The sequence below is a fragment of the Hyperolius riggenbachi genome, chromosome 4 (genome assembly GCF_040937935.1).
Source record: "Hyperolius riggenbachi isolate aHypRig1 chromosome 4, aHypRig1.pri, whole genome shotgun sequence".
NCBI lineage: Eukaryota > Metazoa > Chordata > Amphibia > Anura > Hyperoliidae > Hyperolius > Hyperolius riggenbachi.
The window spans coordinates 341,264,741-341,287,220 of NC_090649.1; the positions used below are offsets into that span (position 1 = coordinate 341,264,741).

The 22,480-nt window shown below is 43.4% G+C and overlaps 1 protein-coding gene across 4 annotated transcripts in view; it reads left to right on the top strand.

Annotated features, from left to right (window-relative positions):
* CEP170 (centrosomal protein 170) overlaps nt 1–22,480 on the top strand; it is a 771,544-nt gene that overhangs the window by 31,000 nt on the left and 718,064 nt on the right. For all 4 annotated transcript variants that reach the window (XM_068231897.1, XM_068231898.1, XM_068231899.1 and 1 more), the window contains exon 3: nt 17,871–17,960. In XM_068231897.1, the coding sequence (XP_068087998.1) occupies nt 17,871–17,960 (90 nt within the window). The remainder of the gene's footprint in view (nt 1–17,870; nt 17,961–22,480) is intronic.

The following is a 22,480-nucleotide window of genomic DNA, read 5'->3' on the forward strand; positions in this document are numbered from 1 at the left end:
AGCATATCAACACTTCAGAAAGCATGTCCATGCAACACAGTATGTAGATCTCCTAACTCTTCAAGTGCTCTCAGCCCAAGGTAAGGAAACAATTCCCCCTCCCTCCTTCAAACAACAGTTAGGCCCGGTTCACATTAGCACTAACAAAACAGTCCGTTCATGGTTCGGAACGAATGCAAATAGATCTAATGTTAACCTATGGATCCCTTAACATCTGTCCGTTCGAATGGATCCGCACGATCTGCTGAATGGACTACAAGTTTCCTCTTGCAGAAATTTTTTCAGACCATTGAGCCCAGTGGAACGGAAACAGATCCTGAAGCACTGCACTGGGGGCAATGAGAAAACGGACCGTTTTAGACAGAAAAATCCCCTTTGGTGGTCTGGGTGGCATGTGGGGAAATGTAACGGAAGCAGCTGAACGGCAACAGAGTAAAAACTGATCAGATCGACCTGCAATCAGACCCGTTTTCACGGATCCATTTGCCTCTAAAATGCCACTCTGAACTGGGCCTAACATCTTTCAGCCAGCAATCAGTCTTTGTGTAGCCTGTACTAATATTTCAAATTATTAAATTATTCCTCTGTGCCTCCACTGTTTCTAGCAATTATTTCCTAGTCATAATGAACCTTAGTGGCTCCCACATTCCACACAGCAGTGGAATTTTCACGCCTCTCCAGCAGATTCACAGAGTTAGTTGTTTGCTTACATTTTACTACCCCCTATTGATAAACGGCAACACTCAAGGGAGACCTTATTTAAACTATTCCTTTCCACATCATTGCATTCCAGCGGATCTGGAGGTGTGGTTATTTTACAGGGACAACAAAGGATGATGTGAATATTGAGCAGTGATGCATTGTGGGAGACATCATATGCTCACTCCAACCTGAATTATCGCAAATACCTTCTGTTTTAAGAAGGCAAACTTTTGTTTTGGTAGAACAGCGAGGAGAACGCCAGCGCATACCACTAAGGCTGCATCTGAAATGACCACCAGCTCAGTGTGTAGCACCTATATAGACTTTCTACACACTTCGCATTCAATTCAGATGCAAATCATATGCAAATCTGCTACTACTTATCATGCAAACAGGAAACTCAGGAGGAGGGGCTGGGAGCAGCTAACCTGACAGTTACATAGTTACAAAGTTAAGGTAAGGTGGGGGGGGGGGGGGGGGGGGGGAAAGGCTGCGCATCCCTAAACACATGCTGCAATTGAATGGTTAATCGCACAGGCATACACCGCCCCTGCCAGACTGAAAAATGCATGCCCTGTTTAGGGATGCGCAGCCTCCCCCCCCCCCCCCCCCCCCCCCACACACACACTTTTCCCAACTTTTGTTTTGCTTAATATTTTGGTAAGAGGGCTTTTCGTCCTTTGTAGCCCCTTACACCCTCCTAGGAGTTCTGGTTCCCAATGAGCTTGCAGGGTAGTCTGTAACTTTCCAAAGAGCAATGCTAATATACAAGGCCAGCTTCTTATTATCACTCAGGCCAAAAAGAGCTGCTTTTCACATTGGAAAAAAAAACAAGCTGGTCTACTGGAATCTCTAGGGATTTTAATAAAAATGCATAGAGGGAAAAAAAGGTGGTCAGGCCCAAAAGTGCCACACTCCCACTCAGACTCTATCCAACTTCAGGGAACCAGGCTCAGAAAAAAAACAGTGATCACCAGTGAATCTTATAGGAAATCACTGACCAAAAATAGCAATGATTAGTTTGATTCACTTATCTGGGCTGGTGATTTCAATATTGTACAAAGCGAATCATTAGGTAGATCCAAAGTGACTATGTCACAAGCCTCTAAACAAGATAGATCAGTGCTAGATTACATCTTCAAGTTACACTGACTGGTGGATGCTTGGTGTAAATGTAATGGAGACCGCAGGGGATATCGTTTTTTCTCCCCTATTAACAACTCGTACTCCCACTTTCATTCCATTTTTGTTAATGCTTCCAACATACCAAAGTTAGCATACTCAAGGTACATAATCTGTGCGTGGTCAGATCATGACTTTATCATGACCACAATTTCCTATTTGTCCCCCATAATGAGTAAATCTTTCATGGTGAGTGAGGGAAGCTGGCTGCCGTGTAATGCAGGGCGCAGGGAAAGCGTGAGGAGAGGGAGATTGGCGAAGTCTTATACAGGCGGACAACACTTCTAATCTAGCCCGGGGTGGCGGGGCGTAGTGTCAGTCTGCTAGGAGCTATATAGGAGTGGTGCTGTGTAATTCCCAAGTATGAGCTGGGCTCCCCGAGGGGAATGATAATGGGCTGACCCCATTCTGGAGCATTGTTGCAACTTTCATTTTCGGGATCCTCATGACTTCATCCCCTGAAACTTCCAGCTAGCGAGTGATCAGCCCCAGCACAGCCATTATAATCTACCCTCTTATTCACTCCAGTTCAAAAGACTCTGTATTCAGGCAGGGAGAGATTAGGGACAACTCAACATTTCTCGCAGAAAGATAAAGTTCGCCAGTTTATGATCTTCACCCAATCTAGTGAAAAGACTGCACTGGAATAAAGATTCCATTTTATACAGAGGAAGATCCGACTTGTCATTGGTGAATACTCATGTGGGATGCAATTGAGTTGAATGATAGATCCACCTAGTATCTGAGGTGGCAACTATCTGGTGAGCCATTCACTGTCGGTGGGGGGAGCGTCCTGTACAGTGTCACCTGAAGTGCCTATAGTGTGGAAATGGCTTGTTATATACATGGGTGTCATCTCTACTACCTTTTGCCCTTAATATACAGTATTATGCTATGATATGTCTCTCTTTTTAGGGAGTTTTTTCAGTCCTCAGTGGTGTGCCCAGATGGATCATTACAACTATTAAGAATTTACCACTGGAATCTCTGACTTTGCAAACCCACTAAAATTGGTGGGGATTGTACTGGTGGACTGGTGCGTTGTCCATTGCTGTTATAAATCTCTCTGGTGTCTAAATGAGAACATATTGCTACTGAAGTGCCATTACAGAGTGTCTTGAAAATTACTTTAAAGAGAATACTACTGATGAAATTGCGCCCAGCACCTTGTGGTTAGCACTTAAACCTGTCAAGTGTGGTGAGGTCAAACAACTGGGATTGACTGCCAAAGATGTTGCGAGATCTTGCCCGTGGCAACCTAGAATATAAAATCTTTAACTTTTCCCTTATTAATCAAAGTCCCCTCTTTATAGCTTTTTTAAAAAAAATGATGGACCTCAAAATCCAACTAAAAGCTGCTATACACTGGTCGATTGCCACCAGATTGACCAACAGATAGTTCACTTCGTGTCCCGTCCTTTGACAAGCGTAAGTTAAAACAGTAGAGGGCGCTCTACTGTTTGAACGTGCTCGTTCTCACAGGATGGGACAGGAAGTGATGAGAAGATGGAGAAGACGCCGGAAGAAGTGAGATACTGCAGGGGCTCGCACTGGCGGACAAGTGATATTGCTGCTGCGTCGTTCGTCGCCAAGTCAAATGCCACTTCCGACCCGCCGGCGATCGAGCAAAATTTTCCGCCTGGACAGATCGACTGAATCTATTGATTTCGGATGGAAATCGGTCGTTCAGTCAACATCTGCAACTATTTCATAGCAGATTCGATCAGTGGTGACTCCATATCTACTAGAATTCTACAACTCTATCCTTAAAGAGAAACCATGACCAAGAATTGAATTTCATCCCAATCAGTAGCTGATACCCCCTTTTACATGATAAATCTATTCCTTTTCACAAACGGCTCATCAGGGGGCTCTGTATGGCTGATATTGTGGTGAAACCCCTCCCACAGGAAACTGTGAGGAACATGGTCCTGGCAGTTTCCTGTCTGTGAACCTTGTTGCATTGTGGGGAATAGCTGTTTACAGCTGGGTCCAACTGCCAAAAAAGCAAACAGCAGCTACTTCCAGTGACATCACCTGCCAGCAGTAAAAATGTCACCATGTGATAAATGTCAGAATGTAAATCAGGGAGAGGAAAGCTTTTACAGTGTTCAAACACTGACTAAATAATTTATACGTAATTATTGTAGAAATGAAGCACTTTTTTTTTTTTAATTAATTATGTTCGCTGGAGTTCCTCTTTAAAGAGAATCTGTACTCTAAAATTCTTACAATAAAAACATACCATTCTATTCATTATGTTCTCCTGGGCCCCTCTGTGCTGTTTCTGCCACTCCCTGCTGCAATCCTGGCTTGTAATTACCAGTTTTAGGCAGTGTTTACAAACAAAAGACATGGCTTCTAACTAGAGTGTGATAGGCTTGAGAGTAGCTCAGTCTCTGACTCATACAGAGCTTGGAGAGGGTGTGTATAGCTTCTGCCAATGACAAGCTGTGCAGCACATTCCACACATTCCAGCCTCAGCCGACAGAGCCGACAGAAGATTAGATCATATAACAGAGATAACACAGCCACTGTGCAACTAGAAAAGGCTGCAGTAACACAGACCACATTAGAACAGGTATAGGAACTTATAGGATAGAAGAAATAAGGCTGAACATTTTGTTACAGAGTCTCTTTAAGGACAAGTCTTTCCCACAAGAGTTCCCAGAATCCATTGTAGCTTTCCTGCCCAAGCCTTATCAAGATTTATTGTCATCTAAAAACTTCAGGCCTAGCTCGTCTGACTATAAAATCTTTACAGCAATCCTAGCCTCCAGAGTAACTAATGTTTTACTATTCCTTGTTCCCACTGACATTGGCCTCCATTCGTAGAACACAGTGGGCTTCATCCGCCTCAGGCAAGGTGATAATGTCCGTAAGATAATTTGCATACAACATTCTTGCATCTGCAACAAGATTCCCTTAGCAACTTTATCACTCGACATGGCTGGCCATATATGTTTACTTCTTTAAAAAGATTTGGTTTTGAGGGCAGATTCCTAAATGCTATGCAACGCTTATACTTTCTACCCCGTGCCTCATTAAAGCTTTCTTTGTGGACTGCAAAAGCCTAGCTGATTCTTTCAAACTGATAAACCAGCCCTGATACATCAAATACCTAGGGATAAACTTGCCTAATAACCCACTAGAAGTATTCAAAGTTAATTACCCAGCCATCTTCTGTAAACTTTATACTGACCTAATCGAGTGGAGCAAATATAGCCTATCCTTTACAGGAAAAATACATGCCGTCAACAGTGGCGTAGCTAAGGAGCTGTGGGCCCCGATGCAAGTTTTACAATGGGGCCCCCTAAGCACTCTATACATAACAATTGATACGGCACATCAAAACCTGCCAATGGCAACTACAGTGTCAGAGGTGTAAGAAGGGGATGGGGAACAGTTTATTAATCTATTACTATATACTAGTACTATATACTAGTACTATTATACTATTCAAAGTATCTATAGAAGTGGTTATTATGAGCACAGGACCAATAGAGAGCTAAAACTGTAGTTGAGGGCCCTTAGGGCCCCTCTGGCCCAAGGGCCCCGATGCGGTCTCAACCTCTGCAACCCCTATTGCTACGCCCATGGCTCTAAAGATGACTATTGTCCCAGAAACTATACTTCAGTTCAGAGTGCTCCCTGTTCCAGTTCCTATGAAGGACCTTATCACCTTGCAGAAGCAATGCTTCCACGTTCTATGGTAAAATAAATGCCCAAGAATTAAATCTAAGCTAATGGTTTATTCTAGGAATAGAGGCGACCTTGGAGTTCCCCAATTGTCTAAGTATTATTTAGGGGCTCAGCTGGCTCAAGTAGCACTGGTGAATGCCACCCGCTTAACTCCAGCTTGGGTACAACTAGAAACTGATCTACATCCACTTTTCATACAGGGGCCTATATGCAATTCACTTTTTCACCTGAGTTTTCTCCTAGGTGAAATTCTTAAACTTGTCAATAAAATGCTTTTTAAGCCACCAGAAAGCAAGAAAATACTCAAAATATTTTTATATTCATTTTTCACCTACTTTTTGGTACTTTTTTGGTTAAAAAGTGCTGGAAAACTTTTTAAAATCGAAGATGAAAAATTATCTCCCAGGAGAAAACTCAGGTGAAAAAGTGAATTGCATATGGCCCCGGGTGTGATGTGGGCACATAGGGCCTGATTCACAAAGCGGTGCTAACAGTTAGCACACTAGTGAAAAGCCCTTTATCACGCCTAAACTCTGTTTAGGCATGCTAAGTTTAGGTGTGATAAGTTTTTAGGCGTGATAAGTTTAAGCACCAACTGGGTTAGCACCGCAGTGCACAGCTGATCAAAAGTTTTGCGCTAGCAAAGTCTGGTGCACTTTGCATAGAGTTTAATGGCGCTGCTTTGCGTGCGGGACTTTGTGCGCGATCTAAACTTATCTAAACTTATCATGCCTAAACTTATCATGCCTAAACTTATCATGCCTACACTTATCATGCCTAAACTGAGTTTAGGCATGATAAAAATGGTTATTACGCCTAAAGTCTTTAACTGGGTTATCACCGCTTTGTGAATCGAGCCCATAGTATTGATCTGCCCATGAATAAAGCTAAATCTCCTTTGTCTGCCCACTCATTCCATTGAAAACCTGCTGTTTTAAAAGACAACTGAAGCGAGAGGGCTATGGAGGCTGCCATATTTATTTCCCTTTAAGCAATTCCAATTGCCTGGCTAGCTGCTGAACCTCTGCCTCTAATACTTTTAGCCATAGCCCCGGAGCAAGCATATGCAGATCAGGTGTTTCTGACATTGTCAGATCTGACCAGATTAGCTGCATGCTTGTTTCTGGTGTGATTCAGACACTTCTGCAGCCAAATAGATCAGCAGGGCTGCCAGGCAACTGGTCTTGTTTGAAATGAAATAAATATGGCAGCCTCCATATTCTTATCACTTCAGTTGTCCTTTTAATATTCCTTATAGTCGAAAACTTATTTCATGATGGAACTCTTTCACAATCCTACTTTCTCCCTGGCTGTGACCCCCAATGCCTTTAAATGGCGGTAAAACAAATGGTTGCTCAAAATAGGCAAACTTATCAGATACTGCAAGCGAATAACGCACATTTTATCCAGGAGTTCTGTTCTCTGTCCTTAGAATGTTTCAGAATTCAGCAAGTATTCCACTTTCTCAGTACCTTCAAAATTGAGCAGGATGTTATTTCCTACTACCACATCACCAGGTGATGTGGATAGACAATTGCTGCAACTTGAGTCTAGTAGTAACTATACTGTATTTCTACCCAGTTAATGGTGCTTGCGTTTCTTCCACCCCCCCTACCCCGGGTTGGATGGATAGGGGGATAGCTTGTCCCCTCTGTCCCTATATTTCCTCTCCCCCTGCTGCTTCAGTCTTAAATTAGTTTAGCCCTGGGCGGTTTGTGGCGTATTTATTTCAGGTGGTTAGTGTTGTTATCCACTTGGTCATTTTTTGTTTGGGTGTCCCGTATCACACCAGTCTTAGGGCTTGATTCACAAAAGAGTACTAACTGTTAGCACTGCCGTTTTCGCGTGAATTTTCGCATTGTGTGCGATTTTCGCGGGAAAATGGCTGTGCTAACAGTTAACACTCTTTGGTGAATCAAGCCCTTAGTGTATTTATTATTCTTATTATTTTTTGGTTATCTGGTCTCCACACTTATCAACATATCTGGCAGCTTTTCCATTTTACATGTATGGCTGACTTGCTAGTCCGGGCCTGCTAGTCTGCTGTTTTAGCAGGTGGAGACACAATGGTGTATATATTTATATTATTGGGTATTCAGATGTGCCTGTTAGATTTATAAGTATTACTATTTTGATTATGTGTCTATATGCACGCATCTTTCATGCATTATATTATTAATATGCTGTATTCCTCTCTGTTCCGCCCCTGGTGCCCCACAGTACTTGCTGGGCTACTCCGTTACCACTTCCTGGAGTAGGCGTGGCATCACACGCTTCCAGGTCGTGGTTCTGTTGGAGTGCACATTGCGCTTACGTGACCTGGCCACTGCACGTTCTGGCACGACACATCGGACCTGCAGTGGTTAGCTTTGGTGGATGAAGCAGTAAGCGTGTCCGGACAGGCTTGTTTAAAGACACATGCTATGGCGTCTAGCAAACATAACTTTTGGCGGTATCTTTCCCTTGAAAAGGCCACAAGAAGTGGCGAAACATGTGGAGCAGTTAGGACACTATCCCTGCCAACTTCACATGGGCAACTGACCTGTCTGAGCCGTACCGCACATGGACATTGATTCTGGAGTGGTAACTATATATCCACATGTGATCTTCATCCGATTGAACTGTGTGAGAGGCCCTTTCGGCCTAAACATCATCTTTGCTTAATTTTTATACATGAATTGCTTGCACGGCTCTTTGGTGTCTGCTGGTTCCAGTTTGTGCATATACTATACATCATTGAAACTTTGCCCTGCAATTGTGGATGATGTTTTACATTGATTTTGCAAGATCATTATCAAGGATCTGTCAAGCTGGGTCCTGTACTTCATTTATTACATTTATCGATCTGCGATTGGGATCAGTTTGAATATCAATCTACCTGGAATCTGCATATACAGAGTTCACATTCACAGTGCTGTGCCTACATGATCAATATTAGTAGGGCTCTGACTTTTAAGATGGGTCTAGGGACTGCAGCCCCTGTTTCTCATGGTGGTTTTTTGGGGGGCATTTCTTTTTGGACTGCCATTTGTCTGTGATTGTATGTTATGTTTTTTCTTTTTGATCTGAATAAATTATCTTTTGTACTTTCATGCACCAAAGAGCAAATTCTCTTTCTTGTTGCTTTATTATGATTATCGTTGGCATTGTGAATGGAAGTATGTTATTATTTACTTATATTTATTTATAGTCATAGTTAGTGATATTCTCATTTATCTGCCACCCCTCTTACCTTTAGGTGTGTTATTTATTGTATTCTGGTGACCTCTGTGCTTTCGATGAAGACCAGGTTGGGTGTGGTGTGGTTCTTTCTGAAGTGTACTATTAGCTGTACCATTTTTTGCCGCATTTAGGACGAGCATATCGTCTTTGCACCATTTGCAGATTCTGTTGATCTTGTTGCGGTACGTTGCTCTCCTTTTTTGTCCACGAGAATGGTGGTGTCGTCAGCGAACTTTATGACTTTGACTGAGTCATCTGATGAAGTGTAGTTGTTGGTATACAGGGAGAAAAAGATTGGGGGCAGTACACATCCCTGGGGGCCTATGTATAGGTAGTTCTTTCCTGAGAGGAGAGGCTTCCTAGCATGACTCATTGTGTTCTGTTGGTGAGGAAGTCCTAGATCAACGCCCATAGGAAATCAACTCGTGTTGAGTCAGGTTGTTTGCAGAATGTTCAGGCATGTGGTGTTGAAGGCAGAGCTGAAGTCTATGGAGAGGATCCTGGTGTAGGTGTCTATTAAGATGTTCCATGATGTGCGCTAGGCTTATATTGATTGCGTCATCTATAGACTGGCAGTAGCTTTCCGCAAGGGATGTTTTTTTTTTTTTTTTTGTGTGTGTGTGTGTTTTTTTTTTTTTTTTTTTTTTTTTTTAAGACCTGCAAGGGATCTGTTTAATATGGAGGAGAGGACAGGGGCCAGCTGGCTTGCACAAAGCTTTAAGCAGATTAATGTCATGCCATCTGAGGCTGAGGCTTTTCTGGGGTTGAGCTTCCAGCAGAGCCTTTGATTGTCTGTCTCCTGTACAGGTGCTAGCGATGGGATGACTTTGTCCAGCTGGAGGGTTTGAAGGTGGGGAGGGGACTGTGCTTGGTTGATTTTCAGGGTCATGGTAAGGAGTGGATCTGATCTTGAACCTGAAGTAGAACTTGTTGAATTCCTTGGCTAGCTCAATGCTGGGGGGTCACATGAAGTTGGTGGCTGCTCTTAGGCGATTCTAGACTTCCCGTAGGTTGTTGGACTGAAGTCTCAATTTATCGGAGTAATTTATCACCTCTGAGAGTGTTTTTGGCTTATCTGACCTCTTTGGTGTGTTAGTCTTGTGCCCTACCTCCTTTAGTTTCCGGAGCCAGTGCAGCTTGTTGTTGAACCAGAGTTTGTTGTTAAGGTGCATCCTGAAGGCCTTAGTTGGGATGCAGGTGACTGTGTAACAATAGTCTAGGGTGTTTTGGTTCCAGGTGGGAGATGTAATGTGCTGCTTGTAGCCGGGCAGCTTCTTGCACAGGTTTGTATTTAAAAAGAGTGACATTGTGCCAATTCTTCTAAAGCTGCATTCCAAAGTTATATGGGCAGGGAAATAAAGTCATTATTAATTACAAATTAAACTGAGGTCGCAGTAATAGAAGTTCCAGTAGAGTAAAATGTATAGTCAAATGTTCCCCACTGCGCTCACCACCAGGTAACAGGCCGCTGTAACCTATAGCGAAAACAAAGCTGCCATAGTGTAAAACTGCAGAAAAAGGGATTGCTAGTTCAGAGAGGTATGGCACCAGGTGTCTGTAAAGCCACTCCAAGTCCACCCTTAGTGCGAACAAAGTATAGGGGCTCACCGGATAGTATCCACCTCAGATCCAGGTGGATCTAGCGTGTATTCAAAGCCGTTTACTGGCCCTCCCGGCCATAGACAAACTTCTGATTCAAACTAAAGCTTCCAGGTAATAAATGTATTCAATCCTCCATAAGAAACAGAAGAAAAACAATCCCATAGCGTAAAACTGTAAATTAAGACGCTTCTTGCACTAAAAAGTATTGCACTCACATAGAGGAATAAACAGCATGTCAGATTGTGCGGCTGTCAAACCAAGCACTCAATATGGATGAGGATCGCGGTGTTCCACTAAGCCTCCACCTCCCTCTGGTTCAGTGCACCCCAGGCTTGCAAACAGGACCGGCTGGTAACTTCCTGGTCTGAGAATGACGACACAAAGCTCTGGCTCTGCCCTGCCCGTTTCGTCCAATAGGACTCATCAGCTTCTTGCACAGTTTGCAGTGTTTAAATCTCCTATGATGATGAAGAGGGAGTCTGGGAGGGTAGTCTCCCATTGCTAGATGGTGTCACTTAGTATGCACAGTGCTGGGGGCTGAGGGGGTGCCAGAGGGGCTGCTGATGGTGGAGTTAACAGCACAATGGAGTGTGTGCAGCTTGCCCAGTGAGGGGAGGTTGGGTCCTGTGCAGGAGCTCCCAGTGAGTTGTAGGGTGATTGTATCTTTGTTTTGCGTGGTTCAGAGTCCTGGTTCCTGGTTAAGGAGCACCCGGGAGAACATTACCCAGGGGAGGATGCAGGGCTGTGAGGGTACTGCAGCTGGGTGCTTGAGAGTGACAGAGCATCGGGGGGCAGCGGTCTTGAGTCCTTGATAGTTGTTTTGGGCTTGGAGCTGCACATGCATGGGCATCATTACAAGACTCAGGGACAGTGGACAGAGAGCGGAAAGCTAAAAAAGTAAAACTAAATTAAAAGAAAAATGCCAGTGCTGTGTGACCATGGCTGCCCTTACGGCTTCATCTTGCTTCAACTTCTTTACTGTAGATGTCTGCCTCACGTGTTAATCTATCTGTTAACTAGTCATTAATAAATTGGGGAGTTAACATGCATACATGCAAAATGGGCACTGTAAATAGCGGCTAGTAGTACAGTAGTAGTAAAATTACTGATGTTCTTCAATTGGTCAGTAGTAATTTCGATAGTAAAGTATCGGTAAATGTTATTGATATTTTACTGTTGCTAAACCTAACCAATTTCCTTCCCCCCGACCCCCCCCACCACCACCAATGCCTAACCTTGACCGCCCCCACGATCCCTAACCTACCCACCCGTGATGCCCAATGCTAACTGTCGTCCCAGCCCCCCCCCCCCCCCCCCCCCCGCTGCAAACCTGCCGATGACTGTGCCGCTGTACACTATCGGACGCCACTTAAGTTTGGGCTACCCAAAGGCACCTATGTTAATATAGATAATTAACCATTTATGCTGCCTGGATGTGATCCTGGCGGCTGCTGTAATGCTGATGGTGATCGCGTGCACGCGCCCCCGGTAGCCCGGAGATCAATGAACGAGAACATGGTTCCCATTCATTGATCTAATGCTGGGAATACACGGTGCGTTTATGCCCCGGAATCGAGCCGCTGGCTCAATGCCGGCACATCCCCGCTCGTCCCCGCGGGCGTGCGGATCGATTCCTGCTCGTCCCCGTGGGCATTTCCTAATCTTCCGTGCGTTTCTTCTTTTCTTCTCCACGCTGGTATCGAGCGTGGAATCGATCCGGCGGGGTATCGGACAGGTCGGAAATTATCAATCGAGCGCCCCCGGTAGCCCGGAGATCAATGAACGAGAACATGGTTCCCATTCATTGATCTAATGCTGGGAATACACGGTGCGTTTATGCCCCGGAATCGAGCCGCTGGCTCAATGCCGGCACATCCCCGCTCGTTCCCGCGGGCGTGCGGATCGATTCCTGCTCGTCCCCGTGGGCATTTCCTAATCTTCCGTGCGTTTCTTCTTTTCTTCTCCACGCTGGTATCGAGCGTGGAATCGATCCGGCGGGGTATCGGACAGGTCGGAAATTATCAATCGAGCCATCAGCGGCTCGATTGATAATTTCAAACGAACTGTGTATTCCTAGCATTAGTCCCCAGCAGAGAAAACGATGGCTTCTTATCAGAGGCCGCGGCCTTTCTGAAAAAAAAAAAAAAGATTCCCATCCTCTTCTCGCTTCCTGGAAGCAAGAAGGACCAAAAAAAGAAATCTCAACGTGGCCATCTTGTGGCCAAATAGTAAAACTACAAACTAGTACATCTACATACATTTTTCAATACAATAAACACACATTGACACACATTACTAGGTAATGCCCAGTGATGTTGATCCAGGGATTTTATCTGATTGCCATCTGGAGTCGGGAATGACTTTTTTCCCTTTTGGGGCTAATTGGACCATGCCTTGTAAGGGTTTTTCGCCTTCCTCTGGATCAACAGCGATATGTGAGGGAGCAGGTTGGTGTTGTACTTTGTTCTCTGGTTGAACTTGATGGACGTAAGTCTTTTTTTTAACCCAAATCACTAACTATGTAACATTATTACATTTAAAATTAACTGTTTATTTCCAACACCAAAAATTACCCAAATAAAATTTTTAGTGAAAAAAAAAATTACAATTAAAAAAACCAAAAACATAAATAGTTACCTAAGGGTCTGAATTTTTTAAATATGCACGTGAAGAGGGTATATTACGAAAATGTTTTAAATTATAAACTTGTAAATAGTGATGGACGCAAAACTGAAAAAATGCATCTTTATTTCCAAATAAAACATTGGCACCATACATTGTGATAGGGACAACATTTAACTGGTGTACTAACTGAGACAAATGGCCAAATAAAGTACATAGGTTTTAATTATGGTAGCATGTATTATTTTAAAGCTATAATGGCCGAAAACTGAGAAATAATGAATTCCATTTTTTCCTTAATATTCCTGTTAAAATGCATTTAGAAAAAAATAATTCTTGGCAAAATGTACCACCCAAAGAAAGCCAAATTGGTGGTGGAAAAAACAAGGTATAGATCAATTCATTGTGATGAAGTTATTAGCGAATTAATAGGAGGTGAAAATTGCTCTGTTGCATAAGGTGAAACATCCCCACGGGCTGAAATGGTTAATTACTGTATTTTTAAGACTATAAAATGCACCTAGGTTTAGAGGGCAAAAATCAGGGGAAAAAAATACTAAACCTGGTGCATCTATAGTGCAGGGGCGTCTTATGGACCTTTTCACCCCAAACTGTCTATCTAAGCTACACTGCCCAGCTACACATCTACTGCCTCCACCAACTACACTACACTTCACTAACCCCTGATGCTCCACCAGCTATGCTAACTACCCTACACTAACCCCTGCTTCCCCACCAGCTATGCTAACTACCTTACACTTAATCCTGCTGCCCTATATTCCACTGTCTCAGGAAACTGAATCCGTTATGCAATGAGTTGTCTATATGTGATAGTCTCAAGCAGAAAAGTGCATAGTGCATGTTATAAACATGAGAAAATGACCAAAGGTATGATCATAGTGCACAGTGTAGAAAAGTTGCAGGGAACTTGTGCTCAGATGTTGCAGCCAGTGGGCGCAACAAGGGAAAAAAAAGTGACCAGTGCAAAGAAATAATGAAAAAATTATAGTGCAGTGAAAAAGAGCCACACAAGCAAGAGTTAAATTTGAAAGCTGCAAACACTGGCACAGAGCATATAAAGTGAAAGTAAGATGCTGTACTTGCCAATACTGTGCAGTCAAGGGAGGAAGTGCAAGGAGAGAAGCTCATAATAGGGTTACCAAGACTCCCACCAGATTCCATCTAGATTTACAGTGCAACAAATTCTTTCTGGGCTACACAGGAGAGCACACAGCAGATGCTTGTAGCCAGAAGCTGTCAAATAGCCGGGGCACAGATGTCAGCTAATGCTTTTTATTTCTGTGTGGGGTGAAGTGCTTCAGACACATGGAAAGCCAGGATTAGTTAATTTAGTGCCCCAGCCTTCTCATGATGCACATAGATGCTGCAGCACAAGACTTCAGGCAGTGTGCAGTCGGGACCCACGTAGGGAGAGTTACAGCCCAGCAGATTCCTCCATCTTCTCCTCCTGTGTCCTGCCCTGCAGTGTAGCAGGATCAGACACTGTTCCTGTCAATCCTAGTACCCTCTTGCTTTACTTCCTGGTATTGCTGTCCTCACATCATGTGTCCCTGGAAGCCGCTACTTCGACAGGCAACGCCCCTCCTGAATTGGCTGCCTAAACTGCAGTGCATCGTGACTGGTGGAGATGGGACTTTTTGGTCCCACCCTCGGAGGTATTGCGGCCTATAGTAATGTGCGCCTTCAAAAAGCATTACTAGTGGATCCCATACCTCTGGTGGCGGGACCCAGAAGCCCCATCTCCACCAATCCTGATGCACTGCAGGCTAGGCAGCCAATCCAGGATTGTTGTTGCCTGTCAGTGAAGTAACTTCCGTCTGGTAAAACAACGAGAAGATAGCAGTGCCTGGAAGTAAAGCAATATGGGACTGGAGGGCGGTGCATTGTCTGATCCTGCTACACTGCAGGACATAGGAGGAGCAGATGGAGGAATCACACCAGCGGCCAGCCGATAAGGCTTCCACTGCGCTCTGCCCTTGGAGGCTGTGCTATACATTCGGACTAGAAGACGCAGAGACTTTTTCTCCCCACGTTTGAGGGAGAAAAAGTGCGTTTTATGCTGGGGATACACGGTACATTTCTGTACCGTGTATCAACCAGCTGTTCCGGCCAGCTGATAATATTCAGCCGACCCGATCAAACCGCTCGACCCCCGGCCGCTCGATCCCTGCCGGCGGACAATGGCAGGGAATCGAGCGCTGATAAGGAAGCGCCGGCGGGGATGAGCGGTAATCGATCCACGCGGACGAGCGGGGACGCGGTGGGAGTCGATCCGTCGGGATCGACCCGTGTATTTTACAGGGCTGTGGAGTCGGTCCAAAAATCCACCGACTCCGACTCCGACTCCTCAGTTTAGGATTCCACCGACTCCGACTCCACGACTCCGACTCCTCTAATTTGCATATTACAATTTTGTTGATTAAAAGTATGTAACATGAAATTCGTCTCTTAACTGCCAACGCTTAGGAATTTTACAAGACAACTAAAGTGAGAAGGATATGTAGACTACTATATTTATTCCCTTTAGACTAAAACTAGTCCTTGGTAAAAGTACTTGTAAAAGGTACAAACCGGAACAAAGAACATCTATCAGGCCCTAGGCAATGTAAGTGTGGGTACATGTAAAGGCCCATACACACGGGCTACAACTGTTGCTGGAAACACATGGCGCGCGCATGTTGCGGCAACAGCTCCTCCATGTGTATGAGGCGCGCGCAAGCAACTGTTGCTAATCAGAGCTGTCTCCAGGCGATTGACTTGTTCAATCCCCGGCAACAGCTGTTGCAGCAACCGTCCCTAGTCTCAAGTCGGTGCAGTCGTGTGTATGCTAGTCTCTAGCAACTCTTGTGAGTCCGACAATTCATTGAACCTGCGACAGAAGTTGCTGAGCAACAGTTTCCGCTATGTTGCAGACAGGTTGTTGCCGCGTGTATACAATCGTCTCTTGTATACAACTGTCGTTGCTGGAGACTTTCAACTGTTGCTTGTCTCCATGCAACTGCAGACATCCGTGCCTCATGTGTATGTAGCTTAAGAATGATGTGCAGGTACTCTGCAGGGGAATGATGAGATTGTAAACAGACAACACCTCTGTGTTCAATATGCACAGCATTCTCAGTAGATTCCCTGCAGCTCTGTGGGGAGTGCATATGTAGAGTATAGTACTACTGTGTAACAAAGTAAACCTGAGACAGATGAAATTAAAGTTTTATACATACCTGGGGCTTCCTCCAGCCGCCTTCAGGATAATCAGTCCCTCGCTGTCCTCCTCCGCCACCTGGATCTTCTGCTATGAGTCCAGGTACTTGAGCCAGTCGGGCGTAGTGCGCATGCACACACTCCGCCGCCAGGAGCATACTACACCTGTGCAGCACTATTGCGCAGGTGCAGAATGTTCCTGGCTGTGGGAGCGGCATGCGGCCGGACAGCGCTGACTGGCTGATATACCAGGACTCATAGCGGAAGATCCGGGTGGTGGAAGACAGCGAGGGACTGATTAGCCTGAAGGGGGCTGGAGGAAGCCCCAGGTATGTATAAAACTTTACTTTTCATCCGTCTCAGTTACCCTTTAATTTGTAGTCACCAAACCAAATTTTAACAACATATCAAATTATTTGATTTCATCAGCAAAGGGAGTGCATACATTTGCATAAATCAGCATCAATGCAGAATTATTTCCATCTCGTTGACCATCTCTATTAGTGACACAGCTACACATCAGGCTTTATTCTTACAGCATAGATGTTATTTAGTATATATAAGAGATTCCTGTGTACACATCATATATACAGTCACAATCAGATATGTATATCTGACCTTAAAAATACGGGGACTGCTTTATTGAAGCAGCACAAGTAACTAATTTTGATTGGTTTATTTCATTTTTGTGGACTAAGCACAGCTATTACTGTATATATACTGTATATATACATTATTTTTAATGACTATTATCTGAGAAATAGAACATTTTATCATATTTTCTATTTTAATTACAGTTACAAATTCATTAGGAGTCGGAGTCGGTGCATTTTTTCCCGACTCCGACTCCAGGCACCCAAAATTGCCCGACTCCACGACTCCGACTCCACGACTCCGACTCCGACTCCACAGCTCTGGTATTTTAGGCATTATAGTCCGCAAAAACATTGGTGACGGTGCAATTTACTACAGGCTTAGAAGTTCAACAAACATCTAAACAAAAGCAAACTAAACAAACACTGAAGCTACAATTGACTGAACTGAAGTCCGAAAAATACGGTAATATCAGTAATTTATATCTGGAATTTCCCTTAATTGCAGGTCTTGACATAGGCGTCTATGGGGCACCCAAGGGACTGCACCTTCAGCGCCCAAATTTCTTGTCACTGTTAAATTATACTCTTGTTTCTGGTCCTCCACTGTGAGCTGACTGGCAAAATATGGTCTTGTGTATATTACTTAAAGGACCACTATCGCGAAAAAAGTAGGCAGTTATAATTTGACAGAACCAACAGGTTTTGGGCCAGTCCATCTCTTCATGGGGGATTCTCAGGGTTTTCTTTGTTTTTAACAGCATTTCCTGAACAGCAATTGCCAAGTCTAACTGACAAAATAGTGTGCAAGTGATTAGGGTGGGTGACTGGTATCTTACTATTTTGGCACTTAAACTGCTGTTCAGGAAATGCTGTTGAAAACAAAGAAAACCCCATGAGGAGATGGACTGGCCCAAAACCTGTTGGTTCTGTCAGATTTTAACTGCCTACTTTTTCGCGATAGAGGTCCTTTAAGGATGTGTTATCCATGTTCATAATTAATTATTTCTAAATTAACCTTTTCAGTCTAGAAGCGTGGACAAACAACATGCAGTCATTAATTATGAAGCATCAACAGATGAACATTTAGTAAAGGATTTGGGCAGTCTTAATGGGGTAAGTAATTTCTGTGTTTTCAGATTTTTTTTTTTTTGTACCGTTGATTATTCTTTCTGAAGTACTTATTTCCTAGCCTGAGTGTTTGCCATTCATCAAGAGGGCACAAAACTGCTCATTCCCACTAATGTAGATAAATACTTCAGCCATTCCATACAAACCTCATAAAGACCTAATAGTTTTTCTCTGTCACACATGTATCTGTTTTATGCTCATACACCGTATACTTATGCTTACTCCACATATTAAGAGCGCATCACTCAGTTGTAACCTGGTGTATTTCATATATTGCATACAATGAGTAGACTTTCACACCAGGATGGCAGCTTACTCAGGTCTAGAATTTTCTGTACGCTTTCTAAAAGGTAACTCCATGTTAAAAGAAATAAAATCAATTTAACAAATCTCAAAGATACAGACTTTGTTTTGTATGTGATTAAAAACCTTTCCATTTTCAGTCTGCAGTTTCTCAAACTGGTAAAAAAAATATTTACTTGATTATTTGATTTTACAACATTTTCTTTTTCAAAATGTTTTATGAAGTAAAAAAAATATTTACTTGATTATTTAATTGATTTTACAACATTTTGTTTTTCAAAATTCTTTGAGTTTTCTACTTTAGGTTAACAACACGTAAGTAACTGTGCATTGGTGACAGTGCAATTTACTATAGGCTTAGAAGTTCAACAAACATTTAAACAAAAGCAAACTAAACAAACATACAATTGACTCAACTGAAACTTCTGAAGTAAAAAACATCTATCTGGGGTAGTCATTTTGGACAATAAGGTACAGGGTCTAGCCAGTCAGAACCAGGGCAGGCAGTAATGTTGGACCCTGGGTTAAGACTGGCCAGGACTAGGTTTTCCCTCAGTCTGTTACAGGTGTAAAGGTAATGTGAAATAAGAGAGAAAAGAAAGGTGAAGGGAGAAAGGGTATGTCCTACAGCCTAGTCAGGGCCGACTCCTCTACATTAAGATGTTCCAATTTAATCTAAGCGTTCCAGATCTTAAGAAAATGATTGTGTGAGTCTTTCAGCATGCTAGTTAGTTTTCCATTGACCTTGAAGGAATTGCGTCATGTTTCTTCCAATTCCTTGCTCTGGTCATAGTAGCTGCCAGAAAAAAACTAGTGTGGCTAGTTTATTTTGAGAAGGCATCAATCTGTCAGTTTTCATATGTAGCAAAGCCTGTCAAGGGTCATTTGGTATGGTGACGTGGAATACGGGGGACAGGAGCCTGTACGCTTGACTCCAGATCCAGAATTAAACATGGACAGGTCCACCAAATGTGAAATGGGTCTCCTCTGGATCTACAGCCCCTGAAGCAAAAGGGACTAGCGGATGGAAAAAAGGCGTGGCCCTTGGGAAGAGACTAAGTACCAGCAGTTGAGTATTATTAAGGCTTCCTCGACAATGTGTAAGTTATTAGAGCATTTACAGGTTCCATTCCAGATTACTATCCAGTCATCTTTGTTTTTTGCTGCCAGTAAGTATTTTTCCCAACCTTTAGCATGTGTGTGCTGGCGTAGGTTACTAGGTCAGTAAAGAGTAGACCATAGAAATCAGGCCTCGTGAGCTGGAGCATTGCAGGCAAATGTCCTCAAAGATTTATCTAGTGGAGCCTCGCTATTCTTAGTGAGGGTATGATCCAGTGTCCAATCTGCAGATAATGAAAGCATTTGCTTTGGCCTGATATTTATTTTGCAGGACCGACCAGGTAAGTATACCATGGGAGCCAAGAAGACTCCTTAATCTGGGGAGGCCCATGGATGTTTACCATCTAAATGCTTCAGAGCTATTTAATCCTGGAAGGAAGAGGGTTTGAGGTTGTTGGGAGTAAGGGCAGATGAAGAGATTGTAGGTGTGCTGAGGGCCGTACCAAATCCCATACATTCAAACTGTGTTGCATGAGTGGGCTAATCGAGGCAGGACATAAGTTTATTAGGGAGCCACAACAGTGTGCTGGGGAGTAGGGGAAGCAATCTGGAATCTTCAGAAATGCCCACATAGGGACATCTTTTGATTGGAAAAAATTGTTAGTTGGCCTATTGAAGCACCAAGCCTTCCATCAAATTTATGCATGAACATTGTGGATGTTTTTACTCTAGCTTGCGTCCTCACATAAATGACAATATTTTCTGTTGGAATATATGTAGGTATTGATTGGGACTTGAAGGGTGTGAAAATAGTTGAAGAGTTTTGAAAGGTATGGCATTGTGATGGAATTAATCTTCCTTGGCCATGAAATAGGAGCATGGTTCCAGTTTTCTGTGAGTGAGGAGAGAGGGTGCAGTAGAGGCAGGTAGTTGGCTGAGAGGCGTAGCTGGGTGTTAGGGTTATGCCTAAGTAGGGGAGGGATTTGACCCAATGGAAAGGGCATGATTCTCTCAAGCCTTTGTCTGAGGAAGGGTTCAATGAAATGCCCATGGCTTCTGACTTAGCCGGGTTGATGTTTAGGCCTGACATTTTTATAAACCTGTTAAATTCTCAAAATACATTGGTGATAAATACAGAATATGGGGTTCAATTAAAAAGATGAGAGAGTGGGCAGTCCTGACTTGTTCCTTGTTGAACGGGGAAGATGTCAGATGTGAGACCATAGTACTTACTTAAAGTGACTCAAGCCAAAAAAAACCCCAAAACCTCATGATATAATGAATTGGTTGTGGTCGCATGGATAATGAATAGAACATTAGTACCAAAGAAAATAGTCTCATATTTTTATTTTCAGTTATAGTTTTCTGCATAATTCTCTAATATTTGCAGTTTACACACTACACACAGAGCGGGCTAATGACCCTTTGAAGTCTCCTCTGTAGAAAAACCGTAAACAAACAAGAAACAGTGAGAGACAGTTAAGTGCTTCAGAAGACAGCTGTCTGGGGTGGCAGAGCTCAGAGAAGCTCTTTTGCATAGATAACAACTGAAGTTTCTTAACTCTTCCTGTACTGGAAACAAAATGAGACTCATATCTGTGCTACTGTTTTATTTCTTAGCAGTACTACACGTAGAATCGTATCATAAGTTTATTTTCACTTCAGATTTCCTTTAAAGGGACTACGACCTCTCATGGGCATGCCTTTGAGACTCCGACCAGTACTGCAAAGTACTTAAAGATGCATACAATTTTGTAGCTTGTGCTCTTCTATTTCATTTGATGCCTGAATCGCCGTTCTACACCAAAAAGTTTTCGTTCAATTTCAATTTAAAAATAGCGGTTGCCATCTTGGCTATGTTATAACTTCCGGATCACCCCTGTCTTCTCAGTTAGAGAAGTGCATCACTGAATGAAGCAGAAAGAGGAAGTGACACTCATGGCCATTGCAAGGGGCTCCTCCAGAGGGGTCATGGCATGACTTTGTTGAAAGTCGTCTGGCTTAAAGGCATGTCCATGAGAGGTGCTCGGAGTCCCTTTAAGGCTATGCGGTTAGAGTATATGGCATTTATCCAGTTCAGGAAGAAGTGATACAAATCCCATGTATCTAAGGCCAATCAAAGATAATCCCAGGACAAGTTATCGAAGGCCTTAAAAATGTCAAGGGCTAAAACTATCCCTAGAATCTGGTGAGTTTGTAAATAGTGGGTTAGTAACCCAGCCCTTCTGGTGCCATCTTCTGCCTGTCACCCCGGGACAAATCCTACTTGATCTCTGTAGATAAATGAAAGTAAAACATCTAGGCCCATATGCAATTCCTTTTTTCACCTGAGTTTTCTCCTAGGTGATATTTTGAAAGTTGTCAATAAAATTACTTTTAAACCATCAGCAAGCAAACAAATGTTCAAAATAATTTTGTTAGTACTTTTTACGTACTTTTTGATACTTTTTCCATTGCAAAGTGCTAAAATGTTATTTTAAATTGCAGATGAAATTTTTTCTCATAGGAGAAAACTCAGGTGAAAAAGTTAATTGCATATGGCCCCTAGTGGCTAAAATCTTCCTTAGGTGTTTAAGGTCCACGTTTATTAGGCAGTTGGAGCGGAATTGGAGCGTTGTGTGTCTCTCCGGTTTTACCTTGACGATTATGGTAATGCTTATAATCCCAGGGGGATGGGTTTTGCCTTCCCTAAATTCATTAAAACTCGAGGCCAGGGCAGGGGCCACTGGGTCAGCCATTTTTAATCAATGTGGCAAAAACCCATCAGGCCATGGTGTTTTCTTTAAATTTAACCGTTCAATATCTTCACTTGCCACTTACAGAGGGAAGCCTCAGGATCCTAAGCAGGCTTCCCTCGGTTGTTCCTAGCCCTCTGTTGCTGAGCGTGTGACGCTCCTTTACATTGGTGCTGCGCAACGCCTCTACCTGGTTGAAGTGCGCACAATGGCCGCGCGAGCCTGCCTGCGCATGTTCAGTAGACAATGCATTGTCTGTAATATTCCTAGGGGACCGCTCAGTGACGGGGGACCAAGGAGTAGCAAGGGAAGCCTCAATAGGATCCTGAGCCTCTCTTAAGGTAAGTATCTTATTTTGTGTACCCAAGCTTCGGTTTGGGTACACTTTAATTTTTAGAGATTCGATTA